This window comes from Pinus tabuliformis, chromosome 6 (assembly GCF_031772625.1).
Source record: "Pinus tabuliformis cultivar Carrire ecotype Pingquan chromosome 6, CPIR1, whole genome shotgun sequence".
NCBI lineage: Eukaryota > Viridiplantae > Streptophyta > Pinopsida > Pinales > Pinaceae > Pinus > Pinus tabuliformis.
Window position 1 is genome coordinate 264,273,089 of NC_142292.1, and position 20,508 is coordinate 264,293,596.

Here is a 20,508-nt window from a genome sequence, read left to right on the forward strand (position 1 = left end):
AGAGCCTAGACAACAGGCAAGTACCTTAGTTTGAAGTCCCACACTTTAAACAAAGAAAGGGAACTACCCTAGGCTGGGGGGCATCCCTATGTTCAATCTAAGCTAAATCATTATAGGATCACGAAGAAATAGTTAACTTTCATCGATTAATTTCATTAATCCAAAGAAACCAATCTTGTACATAAAGAATACTGCCCAATGAACATGAAATAGTGAGTGCAAAGATGGTTTAGTTCTTCAATTAAAATCTGCATGCCATCCAACATCATGAGAGGTAAATACTGAAAAGATGAAATCATAACAAACTGTTTATTAAAGACGCAAGATCAAATGCGTCCCTGAAGTCATGAAGGGTTGAAGATGGAATCATTTTGAAGGGCAGTGTTAGTGGCTTCCCTGTTGGAGAAAACAAAGAATGTCCTTGTACAAATTTTGCAGCACATTCAAGGGATTCACTACATGTGGAACAAAATATGCCACATTGCCTAATTCTGATGCGTTTGAAAATAATTCAGTTCGCCAAATGATCAGAGAAAATTGTGACAAAAGCATGGGCAACTATAGCTCTGGATTCTCTGAAAAGGAAGGACGTATTAGAACGATCACTGATGAGACTGGATCCGGAGGATCTTCCACGGAAAATGAAATATGTTGTATTATCCATGAACCTGTGAACAACAGAACCATCGTGCTGGAACACAATAATTGCAGATCATATGTTTTGCATTTTGACCATTTATGACACTTATAATTGCGGATCATATATTTTGCATTTTGACCATTTATGGCACTTATTGAACAAATGAAGGAAAAAGAAACAGAGAATCAACAAGACAAGAAACCGAAATACGAAACTGAATTCTGGATCGGACTTTTTCATTCAACAATGAGTTTCTCTGCCTTACATTTCATAGGCAAAATGATAATTTTATAGTTACATAACTAATTATTCGTTACAAACTTATTCGTTGCAAAACTGTCTATACCTAAATTTACTAAATCGTTGTCAAACTAACAAACTCCACCTTGACAACAATTTTCCCATTCATCATCTTTCCTGCAAGCCAAGAGAAGCTAAACACCACCGCAGCTTCTCTACTGTAACTGGCTTTGTGAATATGTCTGCACAATTTTCTCGTGTATGGACCTTTTTAAGAGCTACTTTTCCGCCATCGATCACATGTCTCAGAAAATGATACCTTACATCAATGTGCTTGGTTCTGCTATGATAGGCAGGGTTTGTAGCCAAGTGAATAGCGCTTTGACTGTCACAAAGTACATTCACTTTCTCTTGCGTCCTTCCAATCTCATCGAGCAAACCCTTTAACCAGATTGCTTCTTTACTGGCATCTGAAGCAGCTATATATTCAGCTTCGGTAGTGGACAACGCAACTGTTTCTTGAAGCTTTGACATCCAACTAATTGCTCCACCTGCAAGAGTAAAGACATAACCTGTAGTAGATCTTCTTTTGTCCAAATCACCTGCATAGTCAGCATCTACATATCCGCAAACTGATCCTTCACTACCATTAAAGACGATGCAATGGTCACTTGTGCCTCTTAGATATCGAAGCACCCATTTCACTGCTTGCCAATGTTCTTTACCTGGATTTGCCATGAACCTGCTGACAACTCCAACTGCATGTGAAATGTCAGGTCTTGTAGATACCATCGCATACATTAAGTTGCCTACAGCGTTTGCATATGGTACATGAGACATATACTGCTTTTCTTCATCAGCTCTAGGACTCAAAACCGAAGAAAGCTTAAAATGCGAAGCTAAAGGAACATTAACAGGTTTCACATTATTCATAGAGAACTTTTCAAGTACCTTGTCCACATACTTCTGCTGTGACAACCAAAGCTTACCATTTTTCCTGTCTCTGTGTATCTCCATGCCCAAGATATGTTTTGCTGCTCCAAGATCCTTCATATCAAACGTCCTAGAGAGTTGAGCCTTTAACCTGTTGATCTCTTCCATGCTTTTGCTTGCAATAAGCATATCGTCAACATACAAAGCTAAGATAATGAACATGTCATTGAAACTTTTGAAGTACACACAATGATCATACTCACTTCTTATAAAGTTCTGGCTCACCATGAAGGAATCAAACTTCTTGTACCATTGTCTGGGAGACTGCCTCAGACCATACAATGATTTCCTGAGCTTGCAAACTAATCTTCTGCTGCGACCTCGTACAAAACCTTCTGGTTGTTCCATATATATCTCTTCATTCAAATCACCATGTAGAAAAGTTGTTTTAACATCTAACTGTTCTAACTCAAGATTAAGCAACGCAGTTAGTGCCAACACAGTACGTATAGAAACAAGTTTTACAACTGGAGAAAAAATCTCATGAAAGTCTATACCTTCAACCTGAGAATACCCTTTCGCTACCAGTCGTGCCTTATACCTTTCAATACTACCATCAACTTTCCGTTTCAGCTTGAAGACCCATTTACATCCAACAACACTTCTTCCTTCAGGAAGCTCTACAAGATCCCAGGTATAGTTCTTGGCTAAGGAGTTCATTTCTTCTTCCATAGCCATTTTCCATTTCTCGCTATCAGTATCATCTACTGCTTCCTGATAACACGAAGGTTCTCCATCTTCAGTAACCAAAGCAACAGATGAAGCAGAATCTTCATACCTTTTGGGAGTTTTCCTTTCCCTTGTAGACCTTCTCAGAGCGACTGGTTGCTGAACTGGTTCAGAAACTTGCACTGGTTCAGAAGCTTCAACGGCTTCCTTTGTGTCTTCAACACCTTTGTCTCCAGAAGTCTCTCCTTCCTTTCGACTGTCACCGAAAGATCTAGCCTCCAACTGAACTCGTTGACTCGGCGATACCTGTTCCTGTTCAATTCTTTCAACATTTGATTTTAACAAAGAGGATTCATCAAATGTTACATCTCTACTAATGACTAACTTCCGCAATGTAGGATCCCACAACCTATATCCTTTCACTGCATAGTCATACCCAACAAAGACATAACATTTCGACTTTGGATCTAATTTTGAACGCTGATTTTTCGAAATAAGAGAATAAGCATCACAGCCAAATATCCTCAAATGAGAATAGTCACAAGACTGACCTGTCCAAACTTCTTCAGGTATTTTACAATCAATTGCTACTGAAGGTGATCTGTTAACTAAATAACAAGCAGTAGATACTGCTTCTGCCCACAACTCCTTTTGCAAGTTAGCATTGTTGATCATGCTTCTGGCTCTTTCCATAAGAGTCCGATTCATACGCTCAGCAACACCATTTTGCTGAGGAGTATAGACAGCAGTTTTGTGTCTAACAATGCCCTCATCCTTACAGTATTGTTCAAATTCAACAGAAGTGAACTCATCACCATTGTCAGTTCTTAGACATTTAATAGATTTGCCTGTTCTTTTCTCTACCATTACTTTAAATTGTTTAAAGACATTGAATACATCAGCTTTCCTTTTTAGCATATAGACCCAAACTCTACGAGAGTAATCATCAATGAACGTTAAGAAATACAATGCACCTCCATATGACATAACAGGGGAAGGCCCCCACAGATCAGAATGAATGTAGTCTAAAACATCTTTACTATTATGATTGCCAACTTTAAATCTCTGTTTACACTATTTTCCATACACACAATGTTTACAGAAATCTAAATTCAAGGATTTCAGACCGGGAAGAGATTTACGTTTCATCAGTATGTGAAGACCTTTCTCGCTCATATGACCCAAACGCTGATGCCACAGACGAGTACCTGCTTCTTCCTTTTCTGATGCAATCGCTGCTTCACCGACCTGAGTACTTCCTTTTAACATGTAAAGATTTCCGACCTTTTCTGCCTTCATAACCACAAGGGCACCTTTGAAGACTTTCAAGACGCCATCCTGACCTGTAAACTTATAACCATCTGAATCCAACACTCCCAAAGAGATTAAATTTTTCTTCAAATCAGGTACATGTCTAACACTAGTTAATGTTCTAACTGTGTTATCATACATCTTAATCCTGATATCTCCCATCCCAACAGTCTGACATGACATATTGTTACCCATAAACACAGAACTACCGTTTACATTTTCATACGAAGTAAACCAATTTCTATGTGGGTACATGTGATGCGAAGCACCAGAGTCTAACAGCCAGCGATCAAAACTCTGAGAGACATTACATTCAGGTGAAGTTTCATCTATCATACACAATTCTTCAACAGATAATACTTCGTCTACCATACCTAAATCAGCCTGATTCGCTTTGTTCTTCGGGTTTTCGGATTCCTTCTGTTTCCAACAGTCCTTCTTTAAGTGTCCAACTTTACCGCAGTTCCAACATTTTGCCTTACACTTCTTGCCCTTCGATTTCGACCTGGAAGACCCCCCTTGGTTTTTCTCCGCTTTCCTTTGAGCGTCCTCTAGCGACCATGGCTTCTGATGCAGCTGTTTCAGTGCTAGATTTCCTTCGTACTTCTTCAGACAGAAGAGCTCCCATGACTGATTCAAACTTCAAAGAATCAGCAGAGCTGAAGCTGATTAAAGTTACGAAGTGATCCCATGATTCAGGCAGAGAACACAGCAAGGTTATGGCTTTATCTTCTTCCTGTATCTTGACTTCCATATCTGTTAATTGACAAATTAGTGTATTAAAAACATTCAAATGTTCTGCAACGTTTGAACCTTCTTTCATTCGAAGACTGTATAACTGTCGTTTCAGATAAATTTTGTTGGTTAATGATTTTGTCATATAGAGATTTTCAAGTTTTTCCCACAATCCTGACGCCGTAGTCTCTTCAACAATGTTGAAGAGAACTTCATCCGCTAGGCATAACCGGATGGTACTAAGAGCACGGGCATCCAAGTCCTCCCAGTCTGAAGTAGTCATGGTTGTAGGTTTCTTAGTTACCCCATCCAATGCCTTGTGCAACCCTTGTTGCACAAGCAGATCCTTAACCTTCAGTTTCCAAAGAGCAAAATTGCTCTTTCCGGTGAATTTCTCCACCTCGAACCTTGCATTCGACATCTTGGCCATTTTGTTCTTCTCCTAGGTTTCAGTCTTTCAGCTATCCTTTTCTTAAAGAAAAAAACTTTGTTTCCCTTTTTCTTAAAAAAAAAAAACTGAGCTTGCTTTTTAAATAAACAAATTTTACAAACTTCTTTCTACAATTTTTGAGCCTTTGTTTTTCTGCAATATTTTTGTTTTTAGAGAAACCCTTCGACAAATTTTACTGGAAAAAATAAAACTTGTTCTTCCTACTGAAACTCTGCTCTTTATCAGTTTTGGACAACTTCCTTTTCAAACCCAAAATATTCTGGGTAAACAAAAAAAATTGCCTTCAACAAATAATTTTTTTCTTAAAAAATTTACCCGGATCTCACGCAATAATGGCCACCCTTAGGGAACCGTCTTCCTCTTCACGCATCAGCGATTCTCTTTATATGCAGAAATGGCCGCCTCTTCACGCAGCGGCGATTCCCTCTTCATGCAGCAGTGGTTCTCTTACATGCAGAAATGGCCGCCCTCTACAGCGACAGGCTCACGCACAGACAGGTCTTCCTGTACAGCGGCAGCTCTTCCATGCAGAAACTCACGCACAGACAAGTCTTTCTGTACAGCGGCAGGCTGCGTGTCGCATTTCACTCAACAAAAAAAAAACATCTCAATTTGCTCTGATACGCTTCTGCTGGCTGGTTCTGCTGGCTGGCTCCGCTGGCTGGCTCTGCTAGCGGGCTCCGCTGGCTGGCTCTGGCTCTACTGGCTGGCTCTGGCTCTGCTCACTGGCTCTGATACCACTTATTGTACAAATGAAGGGAAAAGAAACAGAGAATCAACAAGACAAGAAACCGAATACGAAACTGAATTTTGGATCGGACTTCTTCATTCAACAATGAGTTTCTCTGCCTTACATTTCATGGGCAAATGATAGTTTTATAGTTACATAACTAATTATTCGTTACAAAACTGTCTATACCTAAATTTACTAAATCGTTGTCAAACTAACAGCACTTATGATCAGTATGATAGATTGGGGCATAGTGCTGTGTTCCCTATAAGTTTATCCTCTCCTAGAAAAGGGTACCGGTTGTGTTTCCTTCATTGGTGGAACAACTATGACTGATTGCAATGCACCCGCATTTGAGCCCAACATGAAAGCTCGCGCCAAGTTAGTAAGGACAAACATGCAAGTTTGATTGATAGACTTAAAAGAGAAATATATGCCGACCCATTTCCTTCAGATCATGATCACACGAGTAGGGTTTGACCATTTATGGCACTTATGATCAGTATGATAAATTGGGGCATAGTGCTGTGTTCCCCTATAAGTTTATCCTCTCCTAGAAAAGGGTACCGGTTGTGTTTCCTTCATTGGTGGAACAACTATGACTGATTGCAATGCACCCGCATTTGAGCCCAACATGAAAGCTCGCGCCAAGTTAGTAAGGACAAACATGCAAGTTTGATTGATAGACTTAAAAGAGAAATATACGCCGACCCAATTCCTTCAAATCATGATCACAAGAGTCGGGTCAAGCCATGATTCTCAAGGATTGCAGTCCAACGCAAGAAATCTATGTATAGATGTATTATACAGAGTTGTAAACCCTTCCCCCACAGCGAGTTCATGTATCATTGACGTTGAGAGAACATTTAAGGATAGCTCTTTTCATATAATTCAGAATAGGAATGAAATTGACGAGCGAGGAGATATAGAAGGTATAAAGAAAATGCGGCCACTACAGCCTCCAACCCTTGACATCCTTGCAATTGTAAGTTCCAGCAGCAATATTGAAGATTCTAAAGCCTGTAGGCCACGAATTGAAGGAAACAGAGACAGAGGTCTTTTTTTTTAGTACTTTCATTTCTCTGTCGAGAAACCATTCACGATCAACTTGATGTGGTGACAACCATTCCTGCAAGGAGTAGTTTGGCCCACATAGAAATAGCAAAGGGACCCCTCATTGGACTAATACAAGTAGGCCAACCTTGATGAATCTTACTTTGATATAAATTCCATACGAGGTAGATTGATGTAGGTACTATGGAAACAGAATTCTGGAAAAGACCATCTGACCAGGACACCAGGTTGTATGTTAGAGAGCAACATGGATACATCGTCACACATGATGATTATGAAGTTCAAGAAGCATATCCCATTATGAGGAGGCCTGTATGGTTTGATCTGGGCATTAAGGCATTTACCTTGTCAGTTTTGTGTGGCAGAGATTCAGAAATACCTAAAGCTACGGATATGGTTCTTAATACAGTATAAAAAGATGTTAGAAAGCATGCGGTGAATGAGATTGGTCCCGAGTCCCACCCTTTCACGTACTTTTAAAGGTGAGATCAAACTCCACTATGTCTCAGGAAAACACACAATTGGATTTTGATGCTACAGAAATGATGACAACAGTTCTAGTAGAGTGTGAACTTGAATCTATAACATTTCTGGATAGCTTGCATAGTAAATATTGCATTAAGGAATCAGGATGCACCTGCAAATGCAGAGCCTTCTACCTCAATTTTCAAACCAAATTTGCAGTAGCAGAGGTTTGAGCAGCATATACACTCTCAAGTAGCAGCAAAGGAGAATTTTCAGAGCTGGTCGAGGGCCACGAAGACAGTTTATGGCTTGACAGTGGTTGTAACAGCCCTCTCCAATGGTGGATAGGGAAAACCCGTAGCGGTCCATGTCTATTTGTTCATATGCTGGGTGATATCCTTTATCTGCAGGCATAGTTGCCAAAGCATGGAGTGGAGCGGGAGCATCTTCGGCAGTGGTAGCATCAAAAGAATAATTTTTCCACAAACCTTGGGAGCGAGCATCGCGGGAGCATCTTTTATATATTATATGCGTTTATATTCAAGAAAAACATGCAAAGTGCTAAATCAGTTTCAAACTATATGAAAACATGCATATTTATTCTACATGTAGATGGATACTACATTATTTTGAAGTTAGAAATGCTATCCATAGTATATAGTCATATTAATGATTATATTGAAGCTAAGAAAGAAAGCATTATGAATTAATAAGCAAAAAAAAATTAAATTACAAGCAATGTTCTGCGGTTGCTTATATTGGGATCTTCTAATGAGTATCATCCTTCATCCTTTGCCTCTTCTCTAACATTTACCTCTACAATGAAAACTATGAGAATTTCAAGACCTAAGTAATGTCATTATATTCTCAATCAACTTAAATCAAACAAGTTGATTGCAAATTTAAATTAAATTTGAGACCATAACATCAATCACACAAGCTAGAAAGTAAACAGTGGAAAAATGAAAAATTAGTTTCACACATAGATATATAATTAGTCCAAAAAAGCTTTTCATTCCTTTGAAAAACTTCCAAGGAAACCTCCATACGCTGCCTAAAAACAGCACTGCCCGAATACCAAAAAACACCATGAACTGAGTTTCTATGGCCTGTTTGAGAAAGTATAGCCTGCTGGAAAAAAACAAAAATAGCAGAAAACTATTGTATGGTCTGAAGGACAGACAGCCTGTATGACCTATCTGTACAATTGTACAAAACTTTCCATACAACTGTATGGATCTGTTCAACTGTACAGCTACATACTACTGTCTCGAATTGTGTGCTTTCCAGGAACACCTCTTCCCTTGCTGCCTGCTCTCTTTTTCTCTCAGCTGCTCAACTGTGTGTTAAAAGCCTCTACCTTGCTCTGTCTTTATAATGTTAGCAGAGAATATATTTTAATATTTCTCTTATAGCTTAAATCATGCATGAGATACAATTTTAGACTCCACTGTTAAATATAAGACATAAGGTGAATTACAAAATAGACTTGCATCTCTAAAATAAAATTACTTTTCGAAAAATAGAAATACTTTTTTGAAAATAGAATGTTCTACTTTGTGTTTCTCTCTTTATAGAACCATTTGCATCCATTTGCACTTTTACCTTTAGTGATTCCACGAATTCCCACATTCCTTTTTTGCATGGAATAAACTCCTACCTACATTGCGTTGCCCCTTCTTATTTTTGTTGTGCATCTCCAACTAAAACAAGTTCATTTGAATAGTAATAATCAAAGCTATATTTACTTGATGTGAAGTTGATTGATGCAAACTTCTTGACAATTATCAAAACTATATTTACTTGATGTGAAGCTGATTGATGAAAACAATTTGACAATTATCAAAACTATATTTACTTGATGTGAAGTTGATTGATACCATCTTTGTTAGTTTTTAGGGTTACTTCAAAAGTGTTTTCACATAGTTATGAGAGCTAAGTCTCCTAGTCCTTTGAAGATGCTTAATGGACATATAGATGGCTTAGTTTGGGTGGATGGTTGAACTCGGTTAGAGTGCTAGCATGGCACACATACTTAGGAAGTTGTTATCTTATCAGCATGATGATTAACCCATTGGGCACACATGGGAGAGTTAGTTGCTTGATTAGGGGAGATATCTACATATGAGGTGCTGCATTAGACACTTGGAAAAGGGCTCTTAGCCCTATATGAGCATGGGAGCATTTGACATACAACTTGGAGGTGGGACACTTGACTTGAGGACACATGGGGAAATGAGCATATTTCATGGCGGTTGGTTGTGGATCTAGCCACATATGTTAAGGAGAAGCATTGGAGCATAGTAACCACATTGGCACACATGTTGAGAGCAATGGGCACAGGAGGACATGTGGCACATAGCTAGAGGATGAACCCCTTGTATGAAGATACTTGGACAGTGTACATTGTACGACCATAGAAGAGAGAGTGTTGGGCTAACAACTTGTTATAGAGCACACCATCTTCAAGAAGGGATGTTGAGCTCAAGGAGGATCATACTTGTAAAGGCCTGGTATGGCACTTGTCATCATTGTATTGTATAGTGCTCCTTGTGGGTCTGCCTTGGTGGTTACTTGTATCAACCTACGTCCATGTTTTTATGTTGACCACCCTCACATAAACTATAAAAAGGGTGGAGAAACCTTCATCATAACTCACCATCATTACACTCTTTATTCTATCTTTGTAATTGTCTTGGAGAAGTCTTGTAGGGATCAAGACTCAAAGTTTGTGATGTAAGGAGAAGACATGAAGAAAAGAGAGAGTGCTTAGATGTTCTTGAAAAGATTTCTCTTGTAAGATGCAAGAGGATGCCAGGGTTTGTGCTATGCAAGAAAAACCTAGAGGAGGACACAACACCAGAGGAATTGACACATTGTCTTGTAGAGGTCATGGCTCTTGCTATGAAGCAAAAGGAGTTAATGCTAGGATTCCAATCCTAGAATAGATTCAGTTCCTTGGGTAATATTCCAGCCTTGTTCTTGTGCTATTCATAGAGAATAGGATCATGAAGTGCCTAGCTTGATGAGTCTAAATCATTGTGTGATACCTCGCTTGGAAGAAGACTTGGCTAATGTACTCTTCATGTTCTGAGGAGATCTTGGTGCTTGTGTTGATGCAAGAGTTTAAGGACTCAAACCCTAGGATGAACGTGTAGTCTTGGAGGCTTAGTGCTAGAGTTGTCTTCTAAGCCATGTACTTGTGTGATGCAAGCTGGCTAGGGTTTGTAAACCCTAAGGAAGACCAGAGAACTAGCACAGAAAGATTGTTCAAGACAAGCTTGGTGAAAGGCCTAGGTGGATTTGTCGGTATGTATTCTAGCTTATCAAGAATCTTTGGTGGAGTGACCAGCTTTGGTTGGAATGATTCCTACATAGTAGTGATTCCTACCTAGGAGTTGATGGCTAGGGTTTTCTTATAGTTTCCGTTGCTGGGATTTGGAGATCTTTACTTTTACCAATTCATACTGAACTGCTGGTATATTTATGTACTTCATCTTCTATATATATATATGAAATGTTCCAGCTGTCCAAATTTTGTGTACTTGTAGATTTGAATTTCAGCTTATGTTACCTTCATGAGTGAATACATATTAGGGCTGGTTATGCATGCTGATTTGACATAAAATTAACCTGAATTTGTTAAATGATTTAACATATATGTAGAAGATAAAGGGGCAGATTTACAGCTATGATTAGTATTCTCAAATCAGTTATATGCTTGGAAAGTGTCCTAAGGGCTGCAACTTTCCGGCACTGAAGTACACTTATTTGGTATTTATTTTATTGGGCTTCCTGGTTAGACAGAAGTGAACTATATACTGCTATGATTATATTTTCAAATTCAACCCTCAAGCTGAAAGTTCATAGGAAAGTTCAAGGTTGACATGAAATTTCTAAATTTGCAATAAAAGTCAAATTCTCAAAATATTAACAATCTTCTTAACAATTGAGTCATTTACATTGTGCTTTTCTCAATAGAACCTTGAGTACACAATTGTATGTTTACCTTTAGAGATTCCACAAATTCACACGTTCCTGTTTTGTATGAAATGTTATATTCTACCTACATTGCTTAGTCGCATTCCTCTTTTCCTTGTGTATCTCCAAATCAAACAAAATCATCTGAACAGTAATCATCAAAGCAATATATATTTGCTATAAAGTTGATTGATGCAATCTTCTTGCCAATTCGCTTCCTTTGTTGCTTTTAAGGCAATTCTTGTAATTTTTAATCCCTCAACATCTACAAGTATCATTCTGAAATCTTCTTGGACTTTGAGAACATCCCTACAATATAAACCTGGTTGTCATTTGCATCTTCATCATCATTGTGTCCTTGAATTCTGCTTTCCTGATTTGAATGCTTTTTTCTAATATCTTCTTAACTTTATCTTCAATATGCCATTGTTAGACCGAGGCTGACTGAACACCAGAGAAAGATAAGTTTGGAATACATTTCAATAAAATGATATAGATATAAATACAATGTTTATGAACTTTGGATTTAGCTTCCAATGTCTCTTGGACTCCTGATGATAGTTTGTATTCCTTCACACCAACCCTAATGGATTAGGTGTCTAACATTTCTCCCCTTAAACTAAATGGGTGTATGTGAGTCAGAGTGTTACACTAAAAAATGTCACCATGACTATTTACAGTTAGTATGGCTCAATCAACAGTCATGCTATCCTCTTAGGCAAGTCTTATGCCTCTGCTCTCCATGTCAAACTCCAAAAAGAGAGAAAGTCTTTATAAATGTATTTATCTCTGGGGACGCAGGTTCTCTCAACCTTACCTGCGGGGACGCACCCAATGTTCACAAAAGCTGCGTCTTTGGACGCTCTGTATGTAAAGGGGCAGGTGCGTCCCCCTGTAAAGGTCAAAATGCGCAAGTTTCATCTTTAAAAAGTTACTTGTGGTCATTTCTAGAGCATTCTAGAAGGTTGTTCGACGTGTATTGAGCACCTCCAGATGGTTCATGCACTCCTACCAAAGAGGAACTTATCCCATCAATAAGGGAGCTATCCCACCCAAAGAGGGGATTATCCCATTGATGGTGGACCTGATTAACTTCCTCTTGAGCACTATAAATACAGGCATTGGGCCAGAAGGAGGGGAGGTTGGAAGCTACACATTTCTAAGGGTAAATGCTGCAGGAATTAGGACTCCCATTTAGAAGCTTGTGAGGAGAGATTGCCATCTTTGCTTGTTCTATTTGGAAGTGGGTGAGCTTTGTCAAAGTAAAGGAGAACTCTTGATGGACCCTGGGAGGGACTTGCACAACACCAAGGCTCAGGTTGTATTTGTTCCTTTTGTTACCTATTAATGCAAATGAGTCCATTCTTCTCAATAACTTGTTATTTATGAGTTGTTTCATGTACTCCTTGGACTATGTGTTAAATATGTTTTATTCTATGAGATTATCAAGTGCTATTTAATCGTTTGATTGTTAGTGTATGTAGGTTTCAAAGTGAAGGAGGAGCTCATCCGGATCAGAGGAGTTGGACTGCTACAACAGCGTTGGATTACAGGTAGGATCTAAACACTTGATTTCCCATATAGTAAATGCATGTTTAGAGAAGGATTGCTCTTGTTTGTCTTGTTTGTCACTAGAGAGTCTTAGGCTCCTAGGGAGGTTGGCTGTGTCCGCACAATCGACTCTTTCCGCCTGACACAGAGATTAGGGCAATTGCCAAATGTTGAATTTGCTCTCTGAATCTAGTGGTTTAAGAAAGACCAGAAACAACATGGGTAGCAGAAACTGAAATCTTCTTCTAAATGGTTGTTTAAGGATGACCACCAATTATGGAACTTGGCTCTAAGTTCTAACGCTTAACAGTTCCTGGAACATTTCCAAAATTGGCTAGAAGGTGATGTATTTTGTTGATTGGAAATGCTGACAAGTAGCAATTTGAAGATGACTACAAACTGTTGGAACCTAGCTCTAAGGCTCAACAGTTCTTGGAACATTTCCTGATTTAGCTGGAAGTTGATGTCTTCTACTAGCTGGAAGTCGATGTCTTCTGCTAACTGGAAGTGCTTGCAAATGACGATTTGAAGATGACTGCAAACTAATGTTGGTTTGAAGATGATCGTAAATTGAATCACGCTCATGAATTTGACTTTGGCTTAGGCTTGAGGCTCTCGTTCTAGCTATGGCTCAGGCTCACTTGTACATTATTGATTAATAGGGCTTCAAAACTAGAAGTTTAACTAAGAATCTCATGTACAATGTAGCAAAAAGATCAATAGATGATAGCACCTATCCAACTCTTATTCAATGGTCATTTGACAAGTCATATCACTATGAAAAAACATGTATCGTTGTAAGTTGTACAAAAATTGGCAGGTGAGACTAATATCAGTTATGTTGGAGGCTGTTGAGAAAGCCCATGCATCCTAACCAGCACTGCTGTAAAAATTCTGTATTGGTAGCTCCCCTGCCTCAAGCGAAACAAAGATGTTCAATCTCTCCTTTTCGGTGTAGATACAAGCAACGCTAAAGGTGAGTGAGTAGTAGGACCCTATGTTTTCTTTACCTCGATATTTTGGCTCAATTTTCCCTAGTTTCCAAGTGTAATGCATGACCTGCGTCTCTAACTACTAGCACCATGTCCCTTTGCTTTTGCCCGATTGATACGTATCTAACTAACCCGTCAATCGACTAGAAGGGAATGGAATTCGAACCAATGACCACCATGTTGTTCATGGTGGAGGGATTTGGGGGGTGCTAAAAGATCCCATTCCATGGAAAACCATCTCTAATCCACAATCCATAACACTACCAAGATATAAATTTATAAAAAGCACAGATTAGAAACCTGATAGGCTCCCTCTGGAGTCTGGACATCTTAACTAAAATCCAATCCCAATTCTTGCTACCATTCGAATTGACTAACACTACTTGCTATAAAAGTACTAGATGGTTTTATGTATGTGAGTTATTTTTGTAAGTAGCAAAGTTTAAGGGATTGGACAAGAGAAATGGAGTTGCTAACGCACTTAAAATGGCATGGAAGAAAAATAGCAAACAAGGGTTTCTGACTAAGAATCTCTGCTAAGCAGAGAGGACAAAGTCCAACAAAATGATAGCGTAATGCACAGAATGGCAGAGAGGACAAGTCTGAGTGCCTAGGGCGACGAGAATGATCTCTACATGGAAGAAGCACCCAAGTCATGAGCCACAAAGACTGCACTCTAATATCACTATTAGATTGAGCCTGACTGAACACCAAAGAGAAAGATAACCGTGGAATACATTTCATTAGAATGATAAAGATATAAATACAATGTTTACGACCTTTGGATTTAGCTTCCAAGGTCTCTTGGACTCATCTTCACACCAACCCTAACGGATTAAGTGTCTAACAGCCATGATACTTCAACTTCTTCGAAGACTTTATGACTGTGATATTCATCAAACAAGACAGCCCTACTAACAACCTCTTATCCCAATTGAGGAGGCTATATGCCTTAAACTTTTCATTTTATCCTAAAAATATATATTTCTTGCTTTCGTCCTATAGCTTGTGTCTTTCTTCTTTTGCAACACGAACATAATTGCTGCACCCAAATATCACAAGAGGACTCTGGTTTCTTGCCACCCATCCCTCTTCCCATGTAATATTTCTAACTACTTTGGCTGGATATGCGTTCAGTAGGCACAGTAGGCACATTGTTACGTGGACTACTTCAACCCAAAATTCATTTATTAAATTCTTACCCTTAAGTATGTTTCTTGTCATCTGCACAATTGCCTTGTTGTAACCCTCTGCAACAACTATTCAGGAGTACACAATCACTTTAGCTGTTTGTGAATGTCACACTTACAACATCAATGGAATATTTTGGATTTGTATTTTCCCCCACCATATGTTAAGAACCTTTGACCTGCTTCCACTCTACTTATCCATCATAGCCTTAAATTCTTTAAAAGTTGGACGTACCTCTAACTTCTTCTTGAGAAAGCATGGCCACACTCCCCTCTAGGATATTTCTTGGAGTTTTTTAGACATTTGCTGATGATTTCTTGAGAAAGCGTGGCCACACTCCCCTCTAGGATATTTCTTGGAGTATTTTAAGACATTTGCTGATGGTTTCTTGAGAAAGCATGGCCACACTCCCCTCAAGAAATCATCAACAAATATCTTAAACTACTTCATCAAGAAATATCCTAAACTACTTCGCACCTTCCCATTATGACATTCTCAAAGGACCACCCAGATTACCATGCACTAAACTTGATTGCCTACTTGCTTTCATGCACCTTCTCCCGAAAATTTTGCTAGCGGACAAGCTTCAGACGCACTTGTTTCTAACTGAGCAAGAGATAATGATGAATCATATTCAAATTCTTCTAAAGTATTAGGCTTTAAAGATAAAAGCGGCCAAACCTTTGATGCTATCTTCAACAACTACAGCTCACACATGTTCTCTGCAATAAGTTTGCCATCTCTTCCACAAGTGGAAGCTAAGATTTACCGTTTAACCACAATTGCGAAGCTCATCTAAACCAAACCTTCATGTTCCCCACCTGCCCGCCAAAAACAAATATTCTCACCTTTTCAAATGTGCAGCACTTTCCCTATACAATTTTGTTGTCCAACAAACAAATATGAAACATCCAAAATAATGCATAACTCCTCCCTAAATATATCACCACACTCAAGCAGCAAGCGAATATGGCATGCAGCACGAATCGGAAGATGCCTGTCTTTCAACAACGTACCAAAATACAGTTGGCATTTCATATGCATAAAAACAACAAAACTTCACCAAGGCATGCTTCAGTCCCAACATAGGTTAAATCACTCATCAAACAGAAAATCAAACAGGATGAACACAACTCTAACAAAATGAAATCTACTCTCATATACTGAGAATTACTCTCCAGAAGATTCCCATGATCACTGAACCCAATTGTAAGAGAGTTCAGGCATGTACAAGCTCTAATACTATACGCTTTGCGGCACTGCCATTTACCATGCATCATGAACACACACACAACACTGCGGGACAGACGAATTGTTCAGCTTCCACGGAATATGAACCAGCACATTTTACTTACAAACAAATCAAAAGAAAACTGCCAGATGGTTGAACGTCCAACCGTACATTTTTTAATAGTTCCAACCCCACTTTAATTGCACTCCCACTTATTTCTCCCGTTTGATTGCCCCTCATTTCTCCATCAACATTTGACATGCTCATTTGTTTTTTATATCCCACTTGACTGCCCCTCGTTCCACTACCAAAACTTAAGATAGCCGAATTGCTGCTTGAATTATGGGAGTTGATGATTGGAAGTGAAAACTTCACTACCAAAACTTAAGATAGCCGAATTGCTGCTTGAATTATGGGAGTTGATGATTGGAAGTGAAAACTTGAAACAAATTTCTTGTAGAGAAAATTTTAAAAGCAAACTGGCAGTCACTCACATTTAATTCTCTTCCTCGATCCAAGCTAAAACTCAACTGCTCTAAGCTATAAATTTCTCCACCCAGCACAAAGTCCTCACTTGTTGCTGCCTTTGCTTCTCAGTTGCAAAATGAAAATTTGGGGATTTGGGAGGAGATGGAATTTTTTATTAGTACAGTAAGGTCCATGGATAAATGAAAAGGAAGAAATGTAGGGGATGCAAGAGATTCAACCTAGATGGCATGAACGTGTCCCGGTGAAACATAGATTTTAATAGTAATCTAGATTCTAAAGTGAATTGAAAAGGGGAAAAAGTGAAATCATGGAACTCAAAGCTGTACAGATGATAACACAGTTCTGTCCTTGGAAGTGAGGTCACTCTGACAGAATTGAACCAGTAAAACACTCAGATAAACAAGACCCAAATATTCATTCTAAGGCACTGCAGTTCTGGAAGACCTGTAACAACCTTTATCAATGATGGTAAAGCTCTATAGTATATGTGCATGCCTTCGGTAACTGTGTTATGTAAAACTGAGATTGAATATGATATTAAAAAAACAAGGTAACAAAGACAACGTACTAACATACCCATATAATTTAAATAACTTAAATTGATGTTAAATTTTGATAAACATGAATTTATAATAATTATCCAGACATTTATACAGGATACATTTTATCAAGTTTAAAAAAACTAATAAAACTAATCGCAAACTGGATAAATTGATGATGGCGGGTGGGTTGGCTTTAGCTTGATAGCTAGATGGATGTCTGTGGCAGGTGCTCCAACAGACGGAAGGAAGGAAGGTAAATTATAATTTTATTTTAAAAAATAATAATAATTAGTTTACTGGTAAGGTGGTAAGGTACTATGTGATGTGAAGGTTATTGAGTTAAAATTTTCTACGTAAAAATTTAGTGATGTTAAAAAGCTGCCTGGCTCAGGCTAAGTTGGGTGTCTTCCCTAATGATTTTGGGTGTGTTCCCCAAGTGATTTTGAGAGCTTAAATAGCCCTGGGTTGCAGTTTCATACTTATAAAAAACCGCGTAGCAAGAAAAAAGCAAAATGATCAAAATTCATAGAATAAATAAAAATCAAATAAAACTGAATCTAACAATTTTAGATAAAATCATTTTTAATTAAATTAAAAAACAAAAATGTCATTTATAATTTTGATATAAATCTCAACTTCTTGATTAACAAAAATTAAATTCTTACCATCCAAACAATAATTATTAATAATCAAATACAAATTCAATCTTATTCTAAAATGTACATTCCAATAAATCAAAAATTTCAAGTTTCAGATTTGAATTTCCTGCTCTTTATTACCCTACATATCATATACCATGTTAGGTTAAATCTGAGCAACATCCACAGATTTTCTAATGTCAAATTTTGCTAAGTAGGGCTTTATGATCGAATGTAGGGCGATTATGCATGGACTGGCGAGCCAGAGCAACGAGTTCACCTGTGCCTTTGTTTCTCAGTTCCACAACTACTGTAGAAAGGCATCCCTTGTGACCCACAACCCTCGCATCGATCTCAATTTCATCCTGATACAACCAAATCCATCTACTGATTACACCAATGCCGTGAAAATATTGATGGACAAGGCAGGAATAAAACTGAGAATGTGTCTTACCTGGACTTTGACCGGAGAAATATATGAAACATTGTAATCAACAGAGACCTTCAATGGAAGATCACATGTCACGATAACAGCTCCACAAACATCATCTACAAGGGTCATCAGAGCAGGAGCGCGCCAATACCCATTTTCCTCCTGCATTATAACAACAATGGATTCAAGAGGGCGAAAAACTGAACATATCAGTACAGAAAGAGGCCTAGAGAGAGTTGAACATACGACCAGACGGGGAGGTACTGTGAAGGTGCAGAGCAGTCGACCATGCGTTATCTGCTGAATGTGGATTCCTCTGAGAGCAAAACTTTCGAAAAAATTGGTAATGTTCGAGTGATCTAGCCAAGAAAGTATTGGTGTTGATGGGGTTGAAGCTTGCAACCACTGTGTAGCCCTTTTGCAAGGGTCCTCCATCAGAGCTGCCTGCACTTGCACTTGCACACCTGATTTTGAAATCTCCACCCTTTTGCCGGGGTTCTCCATCAGAGCTGCCTGCACTTCTCCACTTCAGCGTTTTCGGGTCAGCAATCATATTTGCAATTTTACAATTTCCCATATTTATTATCATCGCCTGCCATCGCACCAATTAAATTAATTATTCGTGTGAACAGTCATTGAATTGGTTAAATGTTGTGTTTCGAGTATATTTTAAAATTCTTTTGATTAGGTAAGATCGCCTGCCATCGCACTAATTAAATTAATTATTCGTGTGAACAGTCATTGAATTGGTTAAATGTTGTGTTTGAGTATATTTTAAAATTCTTTTGATTAGGTAGGATTTGTTTTCTTTAGATGGAAAGAAATAGATGGATGGGTCCAAGATCCAAAGGTATCTAGCTGCTCACTTAGGAACCAATAGCTGGTTATTTCACATGTTGTTATTTTCTGGAAGCAAGAGCTGGTTATTCTAGGTGTTGTTATTTTTTTAAATAAAGTTTATGAGATGACCACTAAGTTATAATAAAGTTTTCCCAAGTATAAGAAAAATTGGTGAAATATCACCATTCATCTATTTATGTGAACAGTAGAAAATTAGTCAAATATTCAAAGGTAAAAAGAAAAGTGTTTCCAAAATATTAAAAGAAAAATAGGGAGTCGTTTGTTTATTGAGGTTTACGGAGGCAGAGGAATTGTTGGGACAACCAAAAGTCTCAAAAAGTCTTATAGAGGCAGTGTTTCAATCATATTTTTGATGATATAAATAGATTCAGCACCACCAAAAACTTACAAGAAACCTAAAATCATGAAATTTGCAACTATTACTTAGATCTATAAAATTCCTTGCCCACAAAAAAATATGTTATATAAATTTTTGTTAAATTAATGTATTTTTTTGGAATTTGGTGCAAACTTTCCCGCTGAAATCTTATTTTTTGTAATTTAATTATTTTTAATATGATTTCGGCAATTTGGAAAATGTCCAGACCATTGGGAAAATTCATAGCTTGTAATTGATTCCAAAGAATCGATGCAGAATTCTGGACAAATTAAACGTTAAACGGCTCAAACCGAAGTTACGAATAATGGTATAATTAATGATTAATGGAGAGAACAGTGAGAAAATGGGCCAAATCTTAGAAGAAAACAAAAAGGTATGAAGCGAAATATCGCGAAAAAGGATTTAGTTTAAACATTGTATATTCAAAGGGTATTTTGAGTATATTTTTTATTACGGTCTGTAATTCTTAATGGAGAGCCTTCAGGAAGTTAGTCAAATCTTTTAAAAAAACAGGAATGGTGCGAAAAATGTTATATAGTTTATAACTTTTATATTTTTGTTTTTATTTTGAAAGGATTTTAATATTTTTTTAATTTAAAATTGATTTTTTATATTTTAAAAATTAATTTATTAGCAAAAGCAATCTATTAATCGATATATGATAAATGTTAATTTAATATATACTATATTATAATCTAATATGCTAAATTAATATATTAATATATCAAATTTGATTTATTGATTGATATATATATATAATATAAAAAAATATTTCAAATATTGATTTATTAGCACAACCAATTTATTAATTAATATATAATAAGTATCAATTTAATATATATTGTATTATAAATCTAATATACTAAATTAATATATTAATATATCAAATCTTATTTATTGATTGATATATAT

At 37.6% G+C, this 20,508-nt stretch overlaps 1 protein-coding gene across 2 annotated transcripts; it reads right to left on the minus strand.

The window, feature by feature from the left end:
* Positions 1-18,040: 18,040 nt before the first annotated feature.
* On the minus strand, positions 18,041-18,966 carry LOC149258371 (uncharacterized). Of its 2 annotated transcripts, none has more exons than XM_089371376.1 (3): positions 18,606-18,966; positions 18,378-18,518; positions 18,041-18,288 (listed from the first exon to the last, which is right to left on the minus strand). In XM_089371376.1, exons 1-3 carry the CDS (start codon positions 18,858-18,860, stop codon positions 18,124-18,126), a joined length of 561 nt encoding a protein of 186 aa, XP_089227502.1. In that variant the 5' UTR covers positions 18,861-18,966; the 3' UTR covers positions 18,041-18,123. The 2 variants fall into 2 exon arrangements, with proteins under 2 accessions (XP_089227502.1, XP_089227497.1); XM_089371371.1 differs by having other exon boundaries at positions 18,603-18,962.
* Positions 18,967-20,508: the final 1,542 nt, after the last annotated feature.